General features: G+C 34.1%; 1 protein-coding gene across 1 annotated transcript in view; it reads right to left on the bottom strand.

Annotated features, from left to right (window-relative positions):
- Window positions 1–25,235, bottom strand: part of LOC142334916 (protocadherin Fat 4-like) — a 209,085-nt gene that overhangs the window by 166,752 nt on the left and 17,098 nt on the right. The window contains exons 4-9 of the mRNA XM_075383244.1: window positions 23,066–23,209; window positions 21,365–21,523; window positions 17,682–17,881; window positions 17,083–17,212; window positions 16,430–16,518; window positions 5,928–6,456 (exon numbers count right to left, since the gene is read on the bottom strand). Coding sequence (XP_075239359.1) covers window positions 5,928–6,456; window positions 16,430–16,518; window positions 17,083–17,212; window positions 17,682–17,881; window positions 21,365–21,523; window positions 23,066–23,209 — 1,251 coding nt within the window. The remainder of the gene's footprint in view (window positions 1–5,927; window positions 6,457–16,429; window positions 16,519–17,082; window positions 17,213–17,681; window positions 17,882–21,364; window positions 21,524–23,065; window positions 23,210–25,235) is intronic.

Raw genomic sequence — 25,235 nt, 5'->3', positions numbered from 1 at the left:
ACATGAGAAACAATTCAAATTGATAAAAGAGAAGATTGCCTGAACAACCGAAAATAAGCTTTTTATTCCGGACTCAGAAACACGTATAAAATGTGACGCCTCTCGAAAAAACTTGGGTTGCGCATTAGAACAACGAACTCAAAATGGTTGGCACACCGTGGCATTTGCATCGCGATTTCTGAATTCTGTGGAAGATAGAGATAGCATCAATGAGCTCGAGCTATTGGATGGTGTCTTGTCTATTGAACACTTCAAATATTTTATACGGCAAGCCATTTACTGTAATAACTGATCATAGGGCTTTGTTTTCGATCATGAGAGAACATAGAGCTAATAAATCTTACAATAGTAGACTAACACGTTGGGTAGATTGACTACTACCTTTTGATTTTACGATCAAACATCTTCCTGGTTCAAAAATGGGATTAGTTGACTATATCTCTCGTGACCCACAACAAAAAGCCGTTACTATATCTGCTTATGACGAGCAATTCATGGTTGCTACATTGGATGTGACTAAGCGCAGCGCGAAACGCTTCTTATTTAATGCCGAAAATTACGTCGATTTTGCAGCGCAAAATCCGCTTATAAAACCAGCCTCAAATACTCCAAATTCCAATAGCAAATTATGTAGTGAATTCGCACAATGAAATCCAGAATATTCTGCAATTACGGAGAATGATAACTCAATTAGCAAATTAGAAACAAATAACTCAAATTCTAATCTCCAAATCGAGACAGCAAACATTCCTCACTCGCTTTTTTGACTTGAACCGCTCTACTGATAATTTGCCCAATAAATTGAATAATTTCCAACGAGTCGCTAACAAGTTCAACAGTGTCCTCATGATGTCGAACTCTGATGAAGAAACCCTGATGCAAGTAAAACAATCGACACCCTCCAAAGTTAGATTTGCCGATGAGGCAGGACCATCAACGGCTACTGCGCTGCAAGCAACACCCTCTACTCCAAATACTGATACTACAACAGTCACGTCACCTTCAACCGACGATCTGTATACAGATGCCTTCAATTTTGCACTATCCAAAACTTTCTCCAGCACATTGATGGCCAGTCTAACCACCAAGGACGCGATCCTCAAAGAAATAAGAGACTGCATCCTTACAGAAAACGAGGATCGATGCAAACAGATTTCACCATATATCTATTCCTTTTGGAAGGATTTGCACGTCAAGAATGGATGCTTGTGCATCGATGAAAGAATAGCCATCCCGAATTCGATCAAGGATGCGTACGTGGAAGCCATTCATCTAACCCACGCCGGAAGTTGAGGGGGTGACAGATATGGCAACACATGCAAGGTGGCCCTACATGCATCGGGACATAGTTACAAAGACGGCAAAGTGCAACCTCTGTGTTAAAATTGGTAAAAATTTAAAGTGTATTATTCCTGCTAGCAAATGGGCACCATTAAAGTTATGCAAAGTACCAAATGAAGAAATCCAAATTGATTTTGGTGGACCAATTTATAATGAAAAAAATCAAGATGTATACTTCCTTGCATGTATAGATCGATTTTCTAAATTTCCAACTGCAGAGGTATTCGATAGAGATAATACAGATAACATTTTGAAATTCCTTCAAGAGTATATTTTGCTACACGGAATACCCCGTTCAATTAGATTAGACCAAGCTCGATCCCAAACGGGTCACCAAATTAAAGCATTTTGTAATCAAAATAATATAAAGCTAATTGAAGCTCCAATAAACGATCACAGAGCGATTGGACTAGTTGAAAGGCCAATTCAAACAATCAAGAACCGTTTAGTTTGTATTAAAACGTTGGCGCGAAATCAATTTAATTTGAAAGCATCGATAAATTCCATTATTTACCAGCTACGTATATGCCGTCAAAAGACTATCAATATATCATCATTTGAGGCCCACTTTGGTAGAAAGGCTAATACTCCATTAAGTAACATATCAACGAAACCTGATCCTAATGGTCTTACATATAAACACATTTTGAATAAATATTTAGATTTGGAGACAGTCCGTTGGGACGAACTCATTTCGGAAGAAAACTGGGACGTAGAGGCCAGAAGCGACACGGAATTAGAACATAACAGGGACAAACTAAGCAAAGATGCAGCTAGAAGGAGGAACGCAGATCCTAAAAAAGAGTGCAAAATGATTTCTCATCCTGAGGTCGGTTTGCCAGTACCGCGGACAGAAACTTCCCTAGCAGTCAAATTAGCCAAAATGAAACCGAAGACCAAAAGGTCGAAGAAAAGTCTAGATGGACTGTACCAGTTTTTGGCGCCAAGTTCTTCAATGGTAAAAACAGACACATATACTTCTGTTATAAAAGAAACCGGAAAAAGAGACGTCACAATCCGCAATTCAGATTTGGCGAAATTCGGAACGAAAGCGGAACGCCAAACTGAACTCCAAATGTATGCCAAAAGGACGCCCAAAATACACTCCGGAAAAACAACAGAAGACCTCATAAATCAACACGCGAAAGAAGCAAGAAAAAATTAGAGGGAAACAAAAGAATGAAACAAAAGAATGAATCATAGGAAGATAGCCGACGACGCAAGTGCGGTATCCTCAAATCATTCGAACGTCACAAGAGCGCTCAGAGTACGCATGCCATTGAAACCCAAAAGAACAGTCATAACGGCACCGCCACAGCCACCTACTTATGACATATGTGATTTCGCGCCGCCAATGTAGCTGCCATTGACATCGATTGCAATTGCGGAGACCCCAACGAGGCCAAAAAGGAAAGCTGCCACCAAAGCAACAGCAGCACTACAGCCATTAAAGAGAATACGATCTTCTCCGTCAAACAGGGAATCGGACAAGTCATTGGCATCCGTACAAACCTGTCCACCAACAACTTCGAGCCCCACTGCACCTTCGCGAAGTAAACGAAGACAACTAATCAAACAGACACAAATACAGAATAAATCGATTTTTACATCAATTAAGAAAGCTGACACTCAAAGTCAACATGCAGAAACAGATTTTACAGTGGGGCCATGTTCTCCTGTACAGACGTATCCGACTCAGTATTACATTTCACCCAATTACGAGGGTCCAGAGACGTCAATGACAGTCGGAGAGGCAGAGAGATTATATCAAAGTGATACAGATTAAAACTTGCAAAAACATTATAGTATTATATATAGTAATCAGTACATATGTTATTATTTTCTGATAAACTACTTCGTCGTTTATTTTGTTGAGGGGGAAATGTGGTATAGTAGAACATTGTGTCAAAAGGGGCTATTGATTTGGGTATACCAAATCTATTTAATTTAAGTTAATCTTAATTTAGTTCACTTTGTTTATCATTTTGTTTAAGTTCATTTCCAAATTCTTGTTTGAAGATCAAATCTTCATATTTCACGTTTCTTTAGTTTGTTTACATCCTGTGTCTGAAGACCCTGTCTGTTCATGAAGTCTTGTGATTTGAGTTGCCGCGTTTAGAGAAATTTTTTTCTGATCAAATTGTTCAGATTTAGTTAACTTTAATTTTCCTCATAACTCATCTTTCCTAATTCAAATTCAGTTGTCTCTCTTTTAATCTGAAATCCGCTCCGCTAAAACGCTAATTCGTATCGAGCAATTCTAATCTGCATTTCTTAACGCGAAATACGAGTCTAATTGACAAAGCTAATTTCGTGCCACCAATTTTACGTATTCTCTGCACTCAGAAAATTGGATTAATAAATTACAAAATTAATATTGAATTCGCTCCGCGAAATAGCCAATAAATCTAATCGATAAACTCTGTAATTTGGCACCGCAAATCTACTCGGAATACAGTAACCAAATCTGTATGACAAAACCGCACCGATCAATTTTGGTCAGATTAAAGTGAGAAATAACCGTTTTCGAAATCGGTAAAATTAGAAGCTGATCCTATTTGTTTGATTTCAGGAGAGTGTCGTTTTCTAATGCTTATTTGGGGAATGCCGTTCTAGATAGTTTATTAAGGAGTCCACCGTTCTTAAAAATCTTTAACCGTTTTTGTGAATGAGTCAACAAAAATAAGGGTCCGCGATCAAAATCTCTCATGCTGTTTATGTTACCCGGATCAGAGTGTCACCGCTAAAGTTACGTTTTCACGCGCTGTCTTCATACGCTGTTGATTGCAGTCGAGTCACAAGTTAATCAAAAGAAAGTATGCCCTTAATCTAAAATCGAGAACGGTATTAGCATAGCTTTCTTCTTTAACAAAAGCTAGCTTTATCTGTAGCTCTCAAAATCAAGATTTTGTGTATAAATTGTATAGAGAAGGAAGTTTACATTTTCATAAAATTCACGTTCTTTGTAAACAAATAACAGCAAATTTGAATAAGAAACTATTCATTGTGGAGACTATATGGAGACTCTCAATCCTGTTAGGTTCCGAAACTAAAAGACTCTAAAATCTTACAGGTCTTCGATTTTTTTAATTGCCAATATTTGGGCTCACAAATCTCTAAAAAAATTCAAAGGATTTGGACCTAGACAAGGTCTTTTGCAAAAGAAGTAAGGGTTTTCCAACCTAGTCCAGGACTCATTCCAATGAACTGACACCTACCTAGTTTTTTTTCGAAGCAGAAAAAAATTGATCTAGCTACTCTAAGAGAAAAAAACTTGCCAGGAAGGGGGTCCATTTTTAAGCATTGAAAAAGACAAAAAAGTTTATTTTGAAATAGCGATCCAAAACAGTAGTCTCTTTTATTAGCTGTCAAAAAGAATCATTTCTCACGTTCAAAAATGCTCGTCTCCTAAAAATAGCGCTCAAATTCTAAAATCTCCTAAAAAAAATAATGGTTAAAAACGTTCACTGCATACGTTTAGAAGACGCTCATAATACGTTTCATAATTTAAAAAACGCTGAAAAAAGACCTCATTATAATAGCGCTCTAAAGCGATCATTTGATATTTTGATAAAAATGATCAAAAACGTTCAAGCCGGTCAAAAAATATGGCCCGGAACGTTTTACCAAGAAAAAAAGCAATAAAAAATGACCATTTGCTGTTGTTTTCTTGACAAATTTTCAACTGTGAAACGCCGTCAAAATTGAAACAAAAAATGAAATAAAACTAGCGCTGCAATTTTTTCACAAATTTGGTCTTTAAAAACGGGAAAAAACCATCTGCAAGGCATATTCAGTTTTGTTTCAAAAATTTTTCAATATAATAACTCCACATTACAAAAACCCGGCGTCTCACATCCTAAGAAAAATTGAAAAATTTGGAATCTAAGAATTCCGTTTTAATTGGGTTTACAATTGAGACATCCATAATTGATATTGCCCTAGTCGAGAAATTTTTGTTTTTTAAACATAAGAAATCATCGGTATCGTCATTTTTCTCCAGCCAAAAACGACAAAAGTTCCTACGATTTTTCATTTGACATCATCGTTTTTGTTGGGTATTTAACATGAGAAACATTTGGTATCGTCGTTTTTAAACGTGAGACATATTCGGTGTCGTTGTTTCTAAACGTAAGATAGATTCGGTATCGTCGTTTCTTTAACGTAAGAGAGATGCGGTATTGCTGAGAGATATACAATGAACTTTCATTTTTTGGGTTTTAACAACAAAATATAGTCCGGGAAACCGAACAAAAACCCGTCGGTTTGTTCGGTTTTAAATGTAACTATCCCTCAAAAATTTTGCTTGTAAACTACAAGAAAGTATGTCAAAACTTACTGAACGTGAATTAATCAACAGAGTTTTTTTCAATGTTCAACAATTATGTTACATTTTTGAATTCAAAAATAACCATGCAAGAAATTTATGTTCGATCAATTATTGAGAACGAGCTGAACAAACAAGGGAACATAACGACACTTTCTTACGTTTGAAACAGAACATACCAAAGATTTCAAGGATTTACAAACATTTGGTCGGTCTTCTCAATAAGGATGAGAGGGAAAATTGTATACATTTAACTTACGAATACTGTGAGAAAGTCTTGAGCAACCACATTTTCCAAAATGGATGCAGAGTAACTGCTCTTTGCAAATTTTGGACCATTGTCGTTGATATCTGTCACTGAGATTGTCACTTTGGTATTGGAGGATCTTGCTGACTTCACAGCCCTATCTTGTGCCTTCACGACAATTACATAACTCGATATGACTTCACGATCTAACTCATGCTTTGTAGTTATGGTTCCATTTTCTGAACTTATAAGGAAGTCTGAAGTTCCAACAATAGAATAGACTATTTGACCGTTCAACTCTGCGTCTAAGTCTGTCGCTTGAACTTTTCCTAAAACACTTCCAACTGGTTGTTCTTCCTCGATTGAAAAAACGTACTCTGATTGGCTGAAAATTGGGCTGTTGTCATTGGCGTCCAGCACAGTTATTTTTATTTGTGATTGAGCCTCTGCTGCTAAATTCCCGTCAGTTGCATATATTTGAAACTGGTAAAGCGATTTGATTTCTCGGTCGAGAGGTTCCGCCAATGTTAAGATGGCTTCACTGAAAAGATAATCAAACATCGTTCATTTTGAAATATGGGTTAAGTCAGAGAATTGAAAATAAAATGCATATTTCAATAGTGCTAAAAACTAATTAGAAAAGCATGTTTTAAATTTCTAATTTTTTGTTTATCAAGTTCATTTATATAGTTTTTATTGTTCCGAACCCCACTTTAGTGGGGAGGGAGGAACTATATACTCAACTGGGTTTTTTTTGTTCAGTCAATTTTGGCCGCTCGATATATTCATCGTAGAGAATTGTGAGTGGTATCATTGAAAAGCCCGTCCAGCGTAGAATACGGAATTAAAAAAATTTTTTCGATTTTCGTTTTTTACAGGGAGTTATCGAGGTTTAAAGTTTTGTGAACATTCGACTTTTTTTGTTCACATTTTCAGTAATTTATGCTACAATTTGGCACAATTTCGCTACTATAATTCCAAATAACTCCAAAAAAATTTTAAAGGCAGAGTGTTGTCGTTACCCTTAGAGATAGAAGAGCGCTGCTGAATTGTTTGATTGAAGTTTTTTTGGCTAAAAATTTTTTTAATAAAATTTTTAAATTTCAAACTTTTTTCATCAAACCTGGCACAAAATATGTTTTTTGGTCCACTTTGTTCAATTTGGCCAGACTTAGTAACCTAGAAACCTTAAAGCAGACTCCTTAATCTGGAAAAGAGCGCTAGTTGCAATTAAGCGCCGTATGAAAGTTTTTTCTGGAATTAAAACTTTGCCGTTTTTTGCAGATTTAACTCGATAATTATACAAAATGCAGCGTTCATTTTTTTAATATTTGAAGAATTCCACGCAGCAATTGGTCTATTTCGCAAACACTTTGAACACTTGGTCTGTTTGCTGGGCGCGCGACAAAATCAGGGAGAGGTTCGACAAAATCATGGATTCTTAGAATGTTAATTACTGACAATATTTTTAATTCACGAATCCGTTAGTGACAACTTCAATTTACGTAAATTTGAGGCCGAATTTAGATACAGTTTGTTTTCAGAGAACCAAAGGCTTTTTATGGCTTTGAGGAAGAGTTTTACTAAAATTTAACTGAATTCTTGTCTTTTGCCTTCAATTGTTATTCTATTGGCAGTGTGATTTTTAAGTTTAACCACTCAAAGTTCCAAATTTCGTCCTCAAGAGGTGCAAGTGAACATTTTCTATACAGTTGGTTGTTACCTAATGTCTATTTTGTTATTGAATTTATTTGTTTTTTTAGGGAAATTTCTGTCATTTTTTGAACTTAACAATTTCTTATATTGTTTTAGTCAATATTTTGCTTATTCTCAGTAAAAAACAGGTCACAGCTTCCTCCGTATAGAATAAAAACTAGTCTTGTGGCCGATTGTTTTAACAGAAGGTTTTCTTGCTTTTGGTACTACGAGTTTTCATACAAAATTTTCTGATTTTTTTGCATAAATGCCCATTTTTGCTGTTGTTTTTGTTTTTGTAAATTGTCATATTATTTAACAATCTAACGGAAAAAAGACCTACAACATTTGAAACTGAACATATTTTTTTGTTTTCATAACGTTTGGTTTGAAGGGCTGCGACACCGTTCTCTTGCAAAAGTTGGTAAAGATTTTATCTTTGCCCTTTGTTTGTTGTTAATTTTTGTTGTCATATGCAAAATTTTGTGTAATTAATATTCTCAGTGGCCAACTATAGATAATAAAATGAGCTTAATAACTGATATTGGTAAATAGCTAATGGTTGTTTTGACTTTCGAAATAAATTTCTAAAAAAAGAGTAATAGTGTTCTTTAACTTTGTTCTGGTTTGCGTTGTTTTTTCGTATTTTACAATGTTGTATCATTAGCTTCATTATTTATAGCTCTTTTAAATGTTTTGTTGAATCAAGCAATAATTTTCTGTTGTTCAAATGTTTTAAATGATGTCTCCAGGGCTTGCACAATTTGTTTTAGAAGAATTTCGTGAAGTTTTGATAATTTTCAGTTTCAGTTTTTGTGGTTGTTTTTGTTGTCATTTTGTGATTGTCATTTTCAATAAAGACTCAATGCTGGTCAAAGGAGACGCAAAAGTAGAAGTTATATTCTCGCGGTTATTATCTTACAAATTTAATGGCCTCAAAACTGTGGTTTCCTAAAAGTGTTTGTGAAACTTATTAGTTCAGCTTGTATTTAATTTTATTTTGTAGTCCTATGATTTAGTCTCATCAATAACAATAGCAATTAAATTTCCGAGTAGTTGAAAGACAAACTGTCTACTTTTTTAGTCGAAAAATTTGTTGGCTATGAATTTTGAAAATATTTGTTTTTAATAAAAAAAAAGAGATAGATTTTTGAGATATGCCAATTTTATTTCTGTTTAATTTTAGCTAGGCATCTCTATATACAATTCACATCATTTATCTATTGAAATACAATTTGCTCTTTACAACGGTTTTTATTTTCCTCAAATGGTCTTGCTTCTTCGAACAACCAAGTTTTCATAAAACCAGTTTTTGTGATTTTTGAATATTTGCCCCTTTTTTGCAGGTTTTTGTTTTCTTTTCACAGTATCACAATAATGGGCGTCATTTGATTTACAAATGCTGTTACCTTCAAACAAACCAAACGAAGATTTTTTTTGTTTTTAGTGATCACCTTAATATTTAATAGATTGGGAGGGCATCGTTTTAGTGCATAATTTTTCTTGCAAATTTTTAGATTTTCCTTCTTTTTGTAGTCGTATGACATATCCTGGATAATGAAAGCCCTCAGTCGCTCTCTATTGAGGTAGAAAAGACTCTCTCAATGATTTCAATTGATGCATAATGTTTCTAATTAGTTCGAATTTAATTCTTTTTTTTAAAAAAAGCGAAGTTTTAATAAACTTTGCCCCTTTTGCTCATTGTTTGCAAGTCGCATTGAGGAAAGGCCCCATATTTTATTCCAAAAAAGTGCCGGTTAATACTCTGAGTATTAATTTTATCTGATGCCATTTTGATTTGGTTATTAGTGGTTTTCAAAAAATGGACAAGGAGTTGATCGTAATTAATATTTGTAACTATTTGATTTTTATTGCCGTCTTTTCTGGTAGTCATATTATGGTAGCCACAGGTCTCATAGGCCCTCTAGAGTAGTTTGTTCTATTCTTTTAGTAATTTTTTGAACGATATGTTGATATGTTAATTTTTTTATCTCTTCCTCATTTGGTAGACAATTAAGTGAAATATGTAGATGAGCGGGGTCGGAACTTAATGTGCGAACGCACATTACCGAGCCTCCTTGTTTATATTTCAAGCGTCATTTACCTCCATTTTTCGGTTCTTCCACTTTCAAAGAATTCATCTTCCAATTTTTCCGGTTTTTAAAATCGCTTCTTCAACATCGCCCCTAATCCTTCAATTAGCATCAGTTGGCCATTACAAAAACTCCCCCTTTGGTCGTACATGAAATTGCTGAGAATTAATGGTTTATGAACAGGAGTAATATGCTGTTGAATTATAAGGACCTGACGACGCACTTTTCCTGTAATATCTGAAAAATTGCAAGTGAACTAATACGTTAATGTTGTTCAGTTATAAAAAAGAAGTTTCCCTCCATCTGACCGCATTGCTCTACGCAAAAAGCAACTAGTTGCTAAAAGTCGCGACTTTTAAATTTCTTAAGATATTTTTCGTTCCATCTTGTAAACTAGCGTATTTGATTTTGATTAAATAAAAGACAATTTTTAATGATTTTCTTGGCAACAACTTCGTATTTTTTTGCTAATCCGTTTTACAATACTTCCTGAAGTGATACATTAGCACCCGAAAGAGCCATTTCTCAATTAGATTCCCTAGTCGAGACCTGGAATTTATGAAAAGACCTATTAACTCCAGGTGGAGAGGGGGATTAATATTTAATTAAATGACACGGTCGAGGACCCTAGTTAAATTCGAGGCTAATTCTTTCCATAAGTCCAGCCAAACTCTCTTGATATGCAAAAATGAGGCATACTAAATAGTTCCGACAACATCTGGGTTCGATCTCGTGGTCTTCTCTAATCTTAACCAATGCTTAACCAATTGCGCTCAATGTCCTTAACTTTGAAGGAAATTGAAAACAAGTCATTATAACTGTCGCGAGCGTAATTCCAGGACATGTTTTATTGTCCAGCCAATTTCCAGAACACCTTTATTGTCCATCCAAATTTCAGAACACCTTCATTTTCCAGCCAAATTCTTGGATGTATGTTTAAGTTCCAGCCAAACTCTAGGACAGTTGTTTTAGTTCCAGCCAGAGTCCAGGACATCACATTAGGTCCAGACAATATCTTTTCATACCCAATATCTGTCGAGCACAGTCTTTTCATACCTGAAATCTGTCGAGGACGATCTTTTAATAATTCCAGGTCTCGACTAGGGTTTTGTGGTCCCATAATACATCGTCCAAAATTTTTTCAGTTTGTAAAACTTGGGTCTTCAGATCAACCTTTTGGCCTACGGAATATTCCGAGTTGAGTTATTATTCATATACACACTATACTGTACATCTTTTCCTGTAATATCTGCAAAAATGCAAGTGAACTAATAAGTTAATGTTGTTCAGTTATAAAAAAAAAGTTTCCCTCCATCTGACCGCATTGCTCTACGCAAAAAGCAATTAGTTGCTAAAAGTCGCGACTTTTAAAATTCTTAAGATATTTTTCGTTCCATCTTGTAAACTAGCGTATTTGATTTTGATTAAATAAAAGACAGTTTTTAATGATTTTCTTGGCAATAACTTCGTATTTTTTTGCTAATCCGTTTTACAATACTTCCTGAAGTGATACAGTAGCACCCGAAAGAGCCATTTCTCAATTAGATTCCCTAGTCAAGACCTGGAATTTATGAAAAGACCTATTAACTCCAGGTGGAGGGGGGTTAATATTTAATTAAATGACACGGTCGAGGACCCTAGTTAAAGTCAAGGCTAATTCTTTCCATAAGTTCAGCCAAATTCTCTTCATATGCAAAAATGAGGCATACTAAATAGTTCCGACAACATCCTTGTTCGATCTCGTGGTCTTCTCTAATCTTAACCAATGCTTAACCAATTGCGCTCAATGTCCTTAACATTGAAGGAAATTGAAAACAAGTCATTAAAACTCTCGCAGAGCGTAATTCCAGGACAATTGTTATTGTCCAGCCAACTTCCAGAACACCTTCATTGTCCAGCCAAGTTTCAGAACACCTTTATTGTCCAGCCAAATTCCAGGACATAGGTTTAAGTTCCTGCCAAACTCTAGGACAGTTGTTTTAGTTCAAGCCAAAGTCCAAGGTTATCATATTGGGTCCAAACAATACCTTTTCATACCCAATATCTGTCGGGGACAGACTTTTCATTGCTGAAATCTGTCAAGGACGATCTTTTAATATTTCCAGGTCTCGACTAGGGTTTTGTGGTCCCATAAAACATCTTCCAAAATTTTTTCAGTTAGTAAAAATTGGGTCTTCAGATCAACCTTTTGGCCTACGAAATACTCCGAGTTGAGTTATTATTCATATACACACTATACTGTGCATCAGACCTCATGTGCATGAAAATTACAAATTTTTTAAGAATTCAACTACCTGGTAAACAGTGAAAAACACAATTGTGTAAACATGCTATCTGAAATAACGTCGCAGTCTGAGAAAAAATTATGCTTAAGGATCATAATAGATATTTGACCTACCCTTTATATATATAAATATATATATATATATATATATATATATATATATGTATATATGTATATGTAATTATATATATATATATATATATATATATATATATATATGTATATATATATATATATATATATATATATATATATATATATGCATGACACTTAGCCAAACAATTCCGAACTTTGTTTTGTTCCGATCCACTTTAGTGGGGAGGAACAATATACTCAAACGGGTTTTTCTTTGTTCAGACAATTTTGGCCGATCGATATAATCATCGTAGAGAGTTGTGAGTGGTACCACTAAAAAGCTCATGCAGCGTAGAATATGTAATTGGAAATAAATTTTCTATTTTCACTTTTTACAGGGAGCTATCGCGGTTTAAGTTTTTGTGAAGATTAGAAAATTCAGCGAAACTCAGATGTTATTATTCACATTTTCGGTACTTTTGACCTAATTTTCGTCATTTTGCAAAACTTTGTTCAAATTGTTATTTGAAGGGTTATTGATTTTATCTCTAAAGATAGACGAGTGATGTTAAGTTGTTCGATTCGAGTTCATTGGGATAGAATATATGCTCAATTATTCAAAAAACAGATTTTTCGGGACAAAAATTGGGACCAAATTTGCATTTTTAGCCCACTTGCTTAATTTGCTGAAAAAAGATACCTTGAAACTGCCATATTCTTTTTAAGGCGAAAAGCGAACTATTTGTACTCCCGTTGGCCTTGAAAATTTTCCGAAATTATAATTTTAACAGTTTTTTGCAAACTCAAGCTCGATAATTAAACAAAATGAATTTTTATTTTTGACAAATAGAAAAATTTTGTTGAAAAATTTATCTTTTTCTCAACCATTTAGGCAAATGAGTATCTTGTTCGACGCGCAGCAATATCTAGGCTGATCTTTATCTCGCCATGGACCCCTTCGATAAAATTTTTTTTAGATTCCAATGGGGCGCGACATTTTTTACAAAATATTTCCGTTAATTTTTTTTTTGTAAATTACGGACAAAAATATAAAATCAGGGCTCAATTAATGACAGATACTATTTACAATAAAAAAGGCGGAACAAGATTATATTACGGTTTCAGAGTTAAACTCATGATTTTTATGACCCTGACCAATTGTTTTCGTAAAAATTTTATGGACTTCTTTAGTTTCGCTTTCATTTGTTATCATTTTTGTAGCCCAATAATTTATTGTCCCCAATTGAAGATCCAGTTTTCTTTTAGGAGAAAAAAATGAACCTAGTCGAATTTTTCAGTTGTTATCTGATGTCTGTTATGACTTTGAATACATTTGTTTTCAGAGAATATCGGTAAATTTTGAAATTTGCCGCTATTTTATCCTATTTTTGTTAACTTCGGGCGCAGTCTCAGTATAACAATGCAGAAATCAATTTTCTATGGGTTATAGATTATTGTCCGTAACGTTCTTATGTTCAACTAATGGTCTCTTTGTTTTGATACTACGCGTTTTCATTTTTTTTATTTTTGAACCTAATTGCAAATTTTATGAGTTCATTTTGTTTCCTTGTCAAATTATCTGATTATTGACAAGTCCAATTAATTAAAAGCGCTCAAAGTTTGAAAAAGGATCTATATGGATTGTTAATTGTTTTTGTTATATAGTTCATGCTTTTTGGGCTGAGAAACAGTTATCTCGAAAAATTGTATGGATTTTTTTGTTTTCACCTATGTTTTTCGTCTTTCTTTTTGTTATTGTACGCCATATATCCAAAAACGATAGGTCTTAAATGTTTTCTCAAGACGTATAACTCAACCTATTTAAAGATTTCATTTTATAGCTGTTTGTTTTAATTACTTTCAATTTAAATTTAGGGAAAAAAATAATTTTTTCAAATGTATGCCTTTTGATTTCATTTTTGTAACCATGCTACTCAATTTTACTAATAAGTCGTCTCAATTATTTTTGTTGATTCAAAATTTTTTCGCGCTAGGTTACACGTTGTAACTGATTGCTTCGTTCATTACTTTCATAAAAGTTTTCTAGATTTCTATACTGTTCAGTTTTTGGGTTTCTTTTTTATTTTCATGTCTACGCAGTCCCGATTATACGGAAGACACTTTGATGTTAAATTGAAGGTTTACAGTTCTTGTGGCTACTATTTTATATTTATAGTGCCTTGAACAGCGTGATCTCGTAAAATTGTTTGAAACTTTGGCTTCTTTTTTTTATTTGTTGTTATTTTCTGGGGTCGTGACTTAGTTTCATTATTCACCGGTCCAATTGGCCTCCTGAGGTATTTCAATTTAATCTATCGCTGTTTGTTGAAATATTAAGTCCGCTATGACTTTTAAATATATTTGTTTTCAGAAACATATTTGAGTTTTTGAGCTCTGTCACTTTTTAAAAGTTTTTTGGCCAATTTGTAGCTCAGTCTCTTTAAACACAGGTCACAACCCGTTTCCAATGAGCTATAATTTAATCTATGGAATGGTTTTAGCTTCTTGTCTTTGTTACTGCTTTTACTACGAGATTTTATAAAATATTTCACATTTTTTTATTTTTGTATTTCTTATATGAATACTGTTTTCTTTTTAATTTAAAACAATAATCGTTGGTCCCATTAGCTTTGACATTTTGAGCAATTGAACATTGGATAATGACATAATGACATGTCTCAATTGCTTCCTATGTAGATGTAAATGAAAAATTTTGGGGTTTCAGTTGATATCTAATGACTTTAATAACGAAGAAATTAATTGTTTTCAAAAATGGAAACGTATTTTTGAACTTCGCACCTCTTTGCTCTTTTCGTCAACCTGTCTACCAGTCGCATTGAGGATAGATCCCATACCTTTTTAATGAAGCATAGGTTAAATTGTTTCGTTTGTGTTTTTTATCTGTTGCGAGCTTGATTTTGTTATCATTTTTTTTATTAAAGGCATCTCGTTTTGGTCGTAAAGAATGTTTGTTGTTTGATATTTATCAACAACGTTCAACTGTTATCAACAACGTTCACCGGCCCTCTAGCGTGGCTTTATTGTATTCAATTGGTTGTTTGTTGAACGATATGTATGTTTTGGAAAGTTTTCTATCTCTTCATCCTTTGGTTGCCAATTAAGTCAAGAATGTGGATGAGCGCGGTCGGAACCTTATGTGCGTACGCACACGAACCTTACAGAGCCTCCTTGAGAAAATGATAAAAGATTGATTTCTAATTTTGAAAAAAATACTATGATAAGCAATGTTTTATTTAAAAAACTGTTAGACCAGGTATTTAAAGTTTGTCTTAGATGGAGAGTGTTTCGATCGATATAATAAGACAGAAACGAATACATTTAAAAGCAGGCTATGTCATATGATCGATCTTATACTATTCGGCCCCAAAGTTCAAACATATTTTTATGAGTTTAATCTTGAATCATGTTTTCTATAATTGAATTGTTGCCTAACCTATTTTTTTTTAGAATCTCAATGTGATAGCTTTCTTCAGATATATAATGTCTTACAAGATTGTCTTACATGGGGTGTATTTTATTCGTTCTTGTGAGAATGAAACGAATACAATTAATTACAGGCTTTGTCTCATAAAATCTTGAACGTTTAAGTCCTTAAAAATTTGAATCGTAAATATTTCCCTCAACAGTTTTGGTTACTGAAAATAATCAGTAGCACATTTGAAGCGTAAAGGTCTCCGAAATTGGAACAAAAATTAATTGAACCATCACTAACAGCATTCTGCGTACTTTAAAAATTATTTACTCTAAATGAATAAAAACTTCAGAAATTCAGAATTTTCGCAGCACAATTATTTTTTATCACCTGACATTGCTTCGAATAATTACATACTTGGTCATTAAGAGGACATCACATTACTAATTGGAAATTACTATTTAGCAGCTATCAATAGGATGGTCCTTGAGAAAATTTTGTTTCTATATTGGATCTTAAGTTACCCAGGTTAAGGTACCAGACCCAAACCACCACTGATCAGACGATATTCAGACTTCAGTCTCTGCTCAGACCGTGCCAGACCAAAATTATCTCTAATCAGACTTCTCTGCGACCATTTTTTTTGTGCTACTTTTGTGCGACCGTAATCAGAGCGAGCCAGACCCAAAAGGCCTCTGATCAGAAACCCTATAATTTGGGTGGCACGATGACCCCTGTGTGCGACCCAAGTCGGTCTGATCAGAGGTGGCTTGGGTCTGGGACCTTAAACTGGGTATTGATAAGTCAAATCGAGCAATCAACTTGATGTGATCAGTTGAAGTTGTCCTCGCTACAATCCACAAAAAAAAACAAAAAAAATCTACTATTTACGGCAAAAAACGATGAGCTGATTAAGCAATGTTCAAAGTGTTACTTGTTGTAAATTGTGATTGCGAATGGCTGTGCATCAGTTGCGTCTGCTTTGGTGTAGTACACTATGTCATCTCCATCTCCGTCAACAGCCTGAAAACACAACATGCAAACAAACGCCTGATTTTATAGATCCACAATCAGATACTCGCCAGCGAGGACAAAGTATCATGAATTGCATACAACTCTGCAGTAATCGAAAGAGCTACAGTCAATCACTAAAAATCTACCTCAACGCCAACAAGTTCAAGAGCATGTAAGTCAGATTAAGTAAGATCTAAGGGAAACCTTAGATCTTACTTAATTTAACTTCAATGCATTCAACTCAAAAAATGTACGAATTTTGCGTTTCAAACTTTAAATTTTAAACGCCAGTTACACATATGTTACATAATTTTGCACAAATTCCGGCCCGGAAATACATCTGAACATGGATCGAAAGTCGGGTACTGAACATCTTATTTCAGTACATCCTATTTGTCATGTTAACTAAATAAATATGACAAAATAGCGTCGAATATGGAAAAAAACAGTGTTGTGTTGAGTCACCTTTGAATCCCTTGGAGATTTTATTATTAATTGGGATTAAAATTAAGTGAAAATGCATTGGGAGAACGGCCCGTGAACAATTTGGAAATTGTGACAATTTTAGCTTACATAAACAGTGCCAATAGTGGAGTTGACTTCTCTGTTCTCGGAAACGAGGAATTCAAACAACTTGTTGACGAATTGTGGAGCGTTGTCGTTCACGCGTGCAATCGTAACAGTAACTTCCACAGTCGAAGACCTGCAAAGGACCAATATATATTTACAAGTGAATCTGTTTTCTCATAGACGAGGGGTACCATAAAACAATTCGGTTGGACGGTTAAAAAAGCTGACTCGAGGGTCTGATAGAAAATGTAAACCCAAATCCGATAATTGGGAGCACAACTGTAATTGATTGATAATTTAGATTTTGTCCCCCAATCCTCTCTCATTCACCGTCCCGAGCTACCTGAGTCGAGGGGGTGAGTGTGAGTGGATATAACCGGATCAATGAACTCCGGTTCAAGTAATTTTCTCAAAATTATGAAGGAAATGTACTGAGAAGGGCTGAAATGCCTTGTTGAAAATTCTGCCCATTTATTACACACTAGGACAGAGGCGCTCGCTACGATATGATTAATTTTTATAAGTTAAATAACTAGATTAATTTGCAACGATTTGGTAATATCTTATGCGATCTGAATTGTTCAATTAACAAAGAAGCCTACCGTCTCTCCTCATTTTCTGGCTGATCAGTGGCCTCAACTATCAGCTGGTAGTAGGATCCATCAAAGGAGCTGGGAATTGGCGATTGGAGCACCACACTGTTGCCTGCCATTGAGAAGAGAGTGTTCCCATTGTCAGACACAAAAGTAATTGCATACAACACCTGTCCGTTTTCGCCTTCATCCGCATCTGTGGCTGCAACCTATATTGAAACTTATGCTAAACAAGGATACTCGTTAATGTGCGTTCGCACATGATGTTCCGACCAAAGCTCATCTACATTCTTGACTTATTTGTCAACCAGATGAAGAGATAATCAAAAATAGATGTTTGAGTTTAACAAAATCGTTACAAGGCCAAACTACTATCTGAATTACATAGTGCCACAACTCATTACATCGCTCACTAGATCTGCCATTAAAAGATTACAAGAAAAAAACAAACAAAATAAGCAGAAACGAAAATTTCAATTTCACGGTAAAAACTCAATATCTAAATTTAAAAGTGCCTAGTAACAACGTCAAAATGCAATCGGATAAAACCTTAACTACACAAATTTCCTTCTTCTTAACAACAGCAAATGAAAAAATTCATTGATGAGACTACGTAATGAGTCGACCAAGAGAAGAAATAATTAGGCGAAATTCAAAAACAATCAACTTTTTTTCTGCCAAATAATATCAAAAATCTTAGAGACCATTAGCTTTTAAAGTAAATTCTTGGTAAGTTTACTAAGAAGTCATTGCCAAACCAACAGGATCTTCCTTCGTTAGACTCGGCCATAAAAATGGAATAAAGATGCAGAAAAACACAAAAAAAACTAAGAACAATTTGCGAAAACGCAAATTATTGAAGACATTATTATCAATAGCTATTATCTGAATATTATGTATTTTTATTTCAATTTCATTTGAAATAATTCAACTAAAATTAAACCAAAGGATTTTTTTAATTCATTTTGGCAACATTTTAAAATCATTGGGACTGTTATTACGCGAATGTGCTAAAAGAAGAGAAAAAGAAACACAAATACTGACCACTCAGAAAACTTTCATGAAAACACATGTTGTCCTACAAGAATAGTACCAAGGAAAAAATTAGTTTTTGAATTATGATACAGTAGACGGGACCTCTCAACGTTGAGAATAAGTTACCAGTTAAGAAAGAAAAAAAACTGAAAAGTTTAAAAAACATTTGAAATAGCATAAAATCATAAACATTAAGATTATTCGCTATAAACTGAATGCCTTGAGTAACATAATTCAATCAATCCTCAATTAGAAGATTATGAGACCAGTCGGTATTTTACGGCTAAATAAAGAATAACAAAACTGGCAGAAGCAGAAAGTTAAAGAAATTGAGCGAATAAACTGTCGAAGCCATTAAAAAAACAGCTCAATAGAAACTTTTTCATTTTCAATGAAATAAAACGCTAACCAAATGATTTTGGTTGCAGTAGAAAAGAAGTGTGTCTTTTCATCTTTTCATTACTGAGACTGATTTAAATTACTTGAAAATAGATTTAAGATCGGTTAATGTTCGAAAAGAGCTTTCAAAAAATTATTTTTAAGGTATTAAGAGCAATTAAGTTCAAAAGGTGTCAACGGAAGTCATTGAATATGCAAAACTAAGACTCAATGGGAAGTCAAATAAACCTTTTTTTCATAGTTTATCGATAAAATATCACAATAAGTATTAAGACTTTGACAACAACGACAAATACAGGCAAAAACTAAAAAATTCAGCAGAAAAATGCGAGAGGAAAGTGTGGAATAAAATTAATTTTGTCTACAATCTATTGGTAGTCATCTCTAATTCAATGAGAACTCTCAATATGGCAATGATCTGATAAATTTTCAAAACAAAGCAAAATTACAAAAAGTATGCAAAATTTTTTCTTTAAATTGTTCAAACACGTTGCATTGAATCATTAAAACAACAGTTAGCATATAAAACCACTAACCAGATCAATTTTGTCGCATTAGAAAAGAAGTGGGTCTTTTCAATACTGAGACTGATTTTATGTTTACTGAGGCTAATATATTTAAGATCAGTTAATGTTCAAAAAACTTTTCTAAAAATTATTTTAAAAGTCTTAACAGCCATTAAATTCAATAGACTTCATCGGAAGTCATTAAATACGCAAAATTAGGACTCGATAGAAAAACATAGATGTTTGTCAGTCATAGGTTAGCAATAAGACATCACAATAAGTATTATGACTCTGAAAACAACAACAAATACCGGCAAAAACCAAAAAAATCAGAACTTTATCTACAATCCATCGCACGTCTTCTCTTTTTCATTGGGAACGGTAAATATTATGATAATCAGATAAGTTTTCAAAGGGCACCAAAATTACAAAAAAATATCCGCAAATCTTTTCAAAAATTGTTCAAACTGGTTGCATCGAAGTCATAAAACCAAAAATTATCAGAGAAAACCGCTATTTAGACTTTTTTGTTTGTAGTAATTTGGAAGGGGGTTTTGCCATTACTGAGACTGACTTACACGTCACGAAAAAAAATTTAATATTGGTTAATGTTCAAAAGAAATTTCGAAAATTATTTCTTAAAGACAACAGCCATTAGTTGTCCCCTCAGAGCACTATATAGGTCACTTGATGCAAATTAAGAAAAACATTGCACTTTCTTTTAGTGAGTCTAGGCCATAGGACTCCAAAACTTAAAAAAATGTCTCCATAAGAAAATCAAAGTTTAATTTAAAATTTTGAAACCTCAGAGTCGAAGCCAAAATAATCATGAGCCATTCCTTGAAAACAAATTTTTTTTTATCATTGGGCATCATTTGACACTAATTGACTTTTGTCATTAACGGAACTTCGATATGAAAACTGAGTAGTCTCAAAGTGACTGAAAAACAATCAAGAATAGGAAACGTTTTCTAAAAAAAACAACTCTCAAATTGAGTTCGAATTTTTTTATAGTAAACTCCCTTATGAGACCAGAACTAGCCTTTTTATCGTTTTTCGTCAATTGGTAACGCAAAATTATTTTGTTTTGTGGCCTTAAATGCAATTTTGAGTTCATATTTTTTTAAATAGAAAGGATCTAACTTTGAGCGAAAATTACACTAAAAGTGAGCAAAGTCATGCAAATATCCCCTGTTCACGCAAAACTTTAAACCTCGATAACTCCTCGAAAAAAAACAAAATTAAGAAAAATTCTTTTTAATTTCGAATTCTACGCTAATCGGGCTTTTTAATGATACCACTCACATTTCTCTACGATGAATATATCGATCGGACAAAATTGTCTGAACAAAAAAACCATTTTAGTATATAGTTCCTCCCCCCTCAAATGGGGTGGGAACCATGAAGCTTTAAAAGGGTAGAACAAAATCTATCATCAGACGCATGCTGGCCATTATTGTTGCCAACGTTTGCTTATATCGATTTAATTTGTCAAACGCGTTTTGGAATGTAATGACTGAGTTGCAAATTTTTTCCAGTTTTATTTACAATTAGGATAGGCGATGAACTGTAGTAGGGATTAAACATAGTGGGGTGTTTAACAACAGGTATCCAAGCTTGAGATATGGCCGAAAATAAAAGTAATCATAAAAATTTGATCAGATCAATTATTACCATTAAGAGCCCAACTTTTTTAAGTCATTTCTTTGATAATCTAATATTCTAATTTCTAAAATAGTGAAAGTTACTAACCGTGCCCAAAGTGAAAGGAACTTGTTCAGTCTCGGCCACTGAGAAAAGGTAGGCGTTCTGTTCAAACTGTGGAGCATTGTCGTTCACATCCTGCACCAAAACTCGAACAGTTGATTCACCGCTCGTCACTGAGGAGTCCACAACTGAACGAGCCAGTACCTATATCACCAAAAAAAAAACATGCAAACTCCGGTTTCCCCAACCCAATGCGCGATACCCATAAATTTCAATACGATCCAGGATTTTTAAATTAGTTTTGGGAATTCTACTGTAGCGCTCCTGCATCCAGCTTCAAAGCGGCCTAAGAAGTGGCAAACGAGAGCGAGAGTTTGAGTTATTCCAGTCTAGTTTTGAGGCAAAACCTAGGTAAAATGGTTAATTCAGGTTTCCCGTGAGGAATATTCACCTGGATTAATATTTCAAGTTTTTGAGAATAAGTTCGAGATTTTAACCCCCCCCCCCCCGTCCTTAAAAATGATTTTTTCTGCTAATGTACAAAGCAGCAAGCACTGGGACGTCAAATTAATATATAGAAAGTGATCGTCAGATATTCTAAGACAAGATATAGAGCGAGAGCGTGATGATTTCTGATTTAGAAGCGCAAGAGGGATGATTTCTGATTACAGAGTGAAAAAGTGAACAATTGCTCTTAAGCAAAATTTGGGTAATTTTTGCTACAAAAAAATTTGGCAAAAAAATTCGAAATTCGTTACTTCCCGAATGTGAGAGCTGAAGGATACGCTCTCGATACAGTAGGTAGAAAGTTGATCTTCAAGTATTTAATTTTACTGAATGAGGATTACTTTTCATGCCACTGGCAGTAAAACTGCTTGAAGGCTTTTTTTTTCGCGTGAAAAAGCCTGAAACCGTCCTCTGTTCTTGCTGACAACAGATGATGCCTATCTGACGCATTGTCAACATGTTCTGTCACGATGGGGAACGTAGAGGATGCAACTTAAACTTGTCCAATCAGAAGGAAGTTTTTAGTCTTATTGACAGCCAATTAATGAAGACATTTTACTGGCCATATATATCATTAAGAGTTACCCATGGAGAAAGGCGACCAGTAGATACATTGATTGAAGATCCAATTTTGGGGATCAGAATTTTTTCTTCAAATCTTTTCGAGCACAGCTGAAGACCCTTCAAAAAACACCTTCAGTTTGTGTGAGAGCGCAACACAAGCGTTACTTGTACTCATTGAAACTCATTACACGCGTATGATTAGTTTTTTTAAGTTTTTTTCTGAATATATGTTTATAAATTAACAGTTAATCATCTCTAAGAAAGACTGAGTTCTCTAAATTTTTGTATTTTTATACATATTTGCCTCAGAAATTAGAAATGGCACTTCAACTTTAACATTAGAGTCGCTGGAAGTCCACTGGAGAGTATAAAGAAAATGATGAAGTCTTAAGCGAAGTCTTCGCGTTGAGAGCTTTTGCTAATTGCTCTGAAAAGCACCAACAACTTGCGAGACTATATTCATCAAAGGTTCAAAAGGGCTGCGGGAAATCATTTCTTACAATCGAAAAGGGATACACTTCGATAGTGTAATTGCAAGCAATCTTTATGATGAGATGAATTTGGGATATTGATAAAAGTGAGTATTTAAACGGATGTTATCGTTTAAGTAATCTTCATCTCAAGAATGTGTTGTGATAGTAAGTGGAACTGTTGAAGTAAATTGAGTCATCTCACCTGAAAATCATATTGGGTCTTGTTCTCCCTGTCAAGGTTTCCCTCATTGGTAACCAGAATAGCGCCTCCCGGCTGCACCACAAATGGCAAATCCTCATTCCCATCAACTGACGCAACTTCGAACTCAAACTCTGCATTTGCTCCCTAAAACATCATCACTTGTAAATTGGAAACTTTTCTCGCTTAAGTGAGAAGGAAAGTGATCAGATGCGTACGATCAATATGTTCAATCCCTAGTTTTGAGATATGTAGGCTACAATAAAAAAAACGAAAAGAATTAATTCATCTTTTTGAACTATTGTTTCATAATTTGGTATAAAAGACCGCTAGCAACTTGTCAGATCTTATACTTGCCCATAGTTGACCAAAGATCTTATACCTTCTAATAGTCTTCTAATTGCCCATAGAGTGGCATTTTACATTTTGTAGATAGCCTAATTTGCTGCTGCAATTCTTCCGACAAGAAATTTTGGAAAATCTTTTTTGCTTCTGGTTCCAATTTTGACTTTTTTTTTGGTCACGGACTTTTCTTACATCCCAATTTTTTGGCGCATGAGCCTTTTTGGCATCGGAATTTACCGGTCATCGCATTTTAAGGCATTTCGCTCAATGACTCTTTTTCAATTTGCGCTTTATCGGACGTTGACTTTTTATGAGAGCAACTTTATTGGTCTTTGACCTCACAATCTGTGCTCTTAACAGTGGTACTCTAGAACTTTTAAATAAATTCTTTGAGAGTTTTTAAACATCCTCGTCACAGGCCTCTTAAACATGCTTTTATGCTGTTTATCCTTTCGTTTAACGTGATGCATTATAAACTGTCATGCATTTAATGTAAAGGATTCAAGATCTCAATACTATACTGAGTATAGCATGCAACAAGGAGAGTCCTTTTATGCCACTATAAATTTGTGGCAAAAATCGGTTGTTGGGCGAGATCTGCTTGTTTTTTTCTCAACAATAAGAATTATCTCAAACAGTTTTACTATTATGGCTAATTTTCTAATCATAAGTGAGTTTGCTAAATGAGACTTTTGTGGATTTTGAAGCAAAATAATTAGCAAAAATAAATTAATTTCACTTTTAAATAAAATTTAAAAACATCTTGCACTTAAATTTCATCTTTTTTATGATCCCTATTTTCTTACATAAGACTTAACATTTAAAGTATCTAAAAAAATTTTTTGCTACGAGAACCTTTTCTTATTTTAAGACTTTTTGTTTAAGTTAAATGCTACAAATGACAGCTTGCAGCTTGACTTTCTAATTTTTATGCCAGAGTTTTCTCAGCTCAACCATTTTTCAGCGTTGTTGTGTTTCTCAGTGTCCTGGAATTTTTATATCTAATTTTTGTAACAAATTTCAAAAACTTATATTTCTGGAATATAGTTGGCTGATCGTAACGAGGGTATTTTATATTCTTCCAACCAGAAGCGTACAATTGCGCTCATACTTGTGGTTCATAACCTAAGCAAAACAGTTGCAAAAGTTTTCAAAGTTAATGTTAAAAACTCAACGTAATTTAATGGTTTATGTAACCTACGAATTATGATGTTTCGTAGCATCGACGTGCGCTCTTTATGTTAATTTTTTTTAATGTTTTTATTTTGAGCATAGTTGCAACTAAACAAATTGTTTTAAGTTGCAACATTAATTTGCTATCGTTTCTTTCTGTTATAACTCGAAAATAACTATTGTGAGCCAACTAGGAGTTTACCACTTTGTTTACAAGGTTTTGACGTTTTTGCACGTTTTCAGACGAAATAATGTTAACAATCAAGATTCCAAAAGAAGACAAATTTTTAGAATTGCAGCAAATATTGCTAAATTGAATTTTCTATGGAAGAACATCTTTAACGAGAAATTTCATTCTCTGTATTTTCTATTGTTACGAAATGTTTAATCTTTTCTTGAGGAAGCATAGAGCTTTGTGGTTTTCAAAGCTTTACAAATTTTTCACCTGTTCAGGTATTGTGTAAACTTTTGTGGAAATGGATCTCGTGTTTGTTTGATATTACAAAGAAATTCAGTCAGCAGCACTCTTGGAAAGTTTTATCAGAATTTTTTTTTAATCTGTAATTTATCTCATGATATTTATAAACCAAGGTTACTAATTCATAAGTTCTTTGCCTTGTGATTTGTTTTAGGATGCAGATCAAAGAATTTTTTC

Source organism: Convolutriloba macropyga, chromosome 2 (assembly GCF_964194025.1).
Source record: "Convolutriloba macropyga chromosome 2, txConMacr16.3, whole genome shotgun sequence".
Lineage (NCBI taxonomy): Eukaryota > Metazoa > Xenacoelomorpha > Acoela > Convolutidae > Convolutriloba > Convolutriloba macropyga.
Note: the sequence above shows the minus strand (reverse complement) of the source record. Positions and strands in the feature narration are given on the sequence as shown.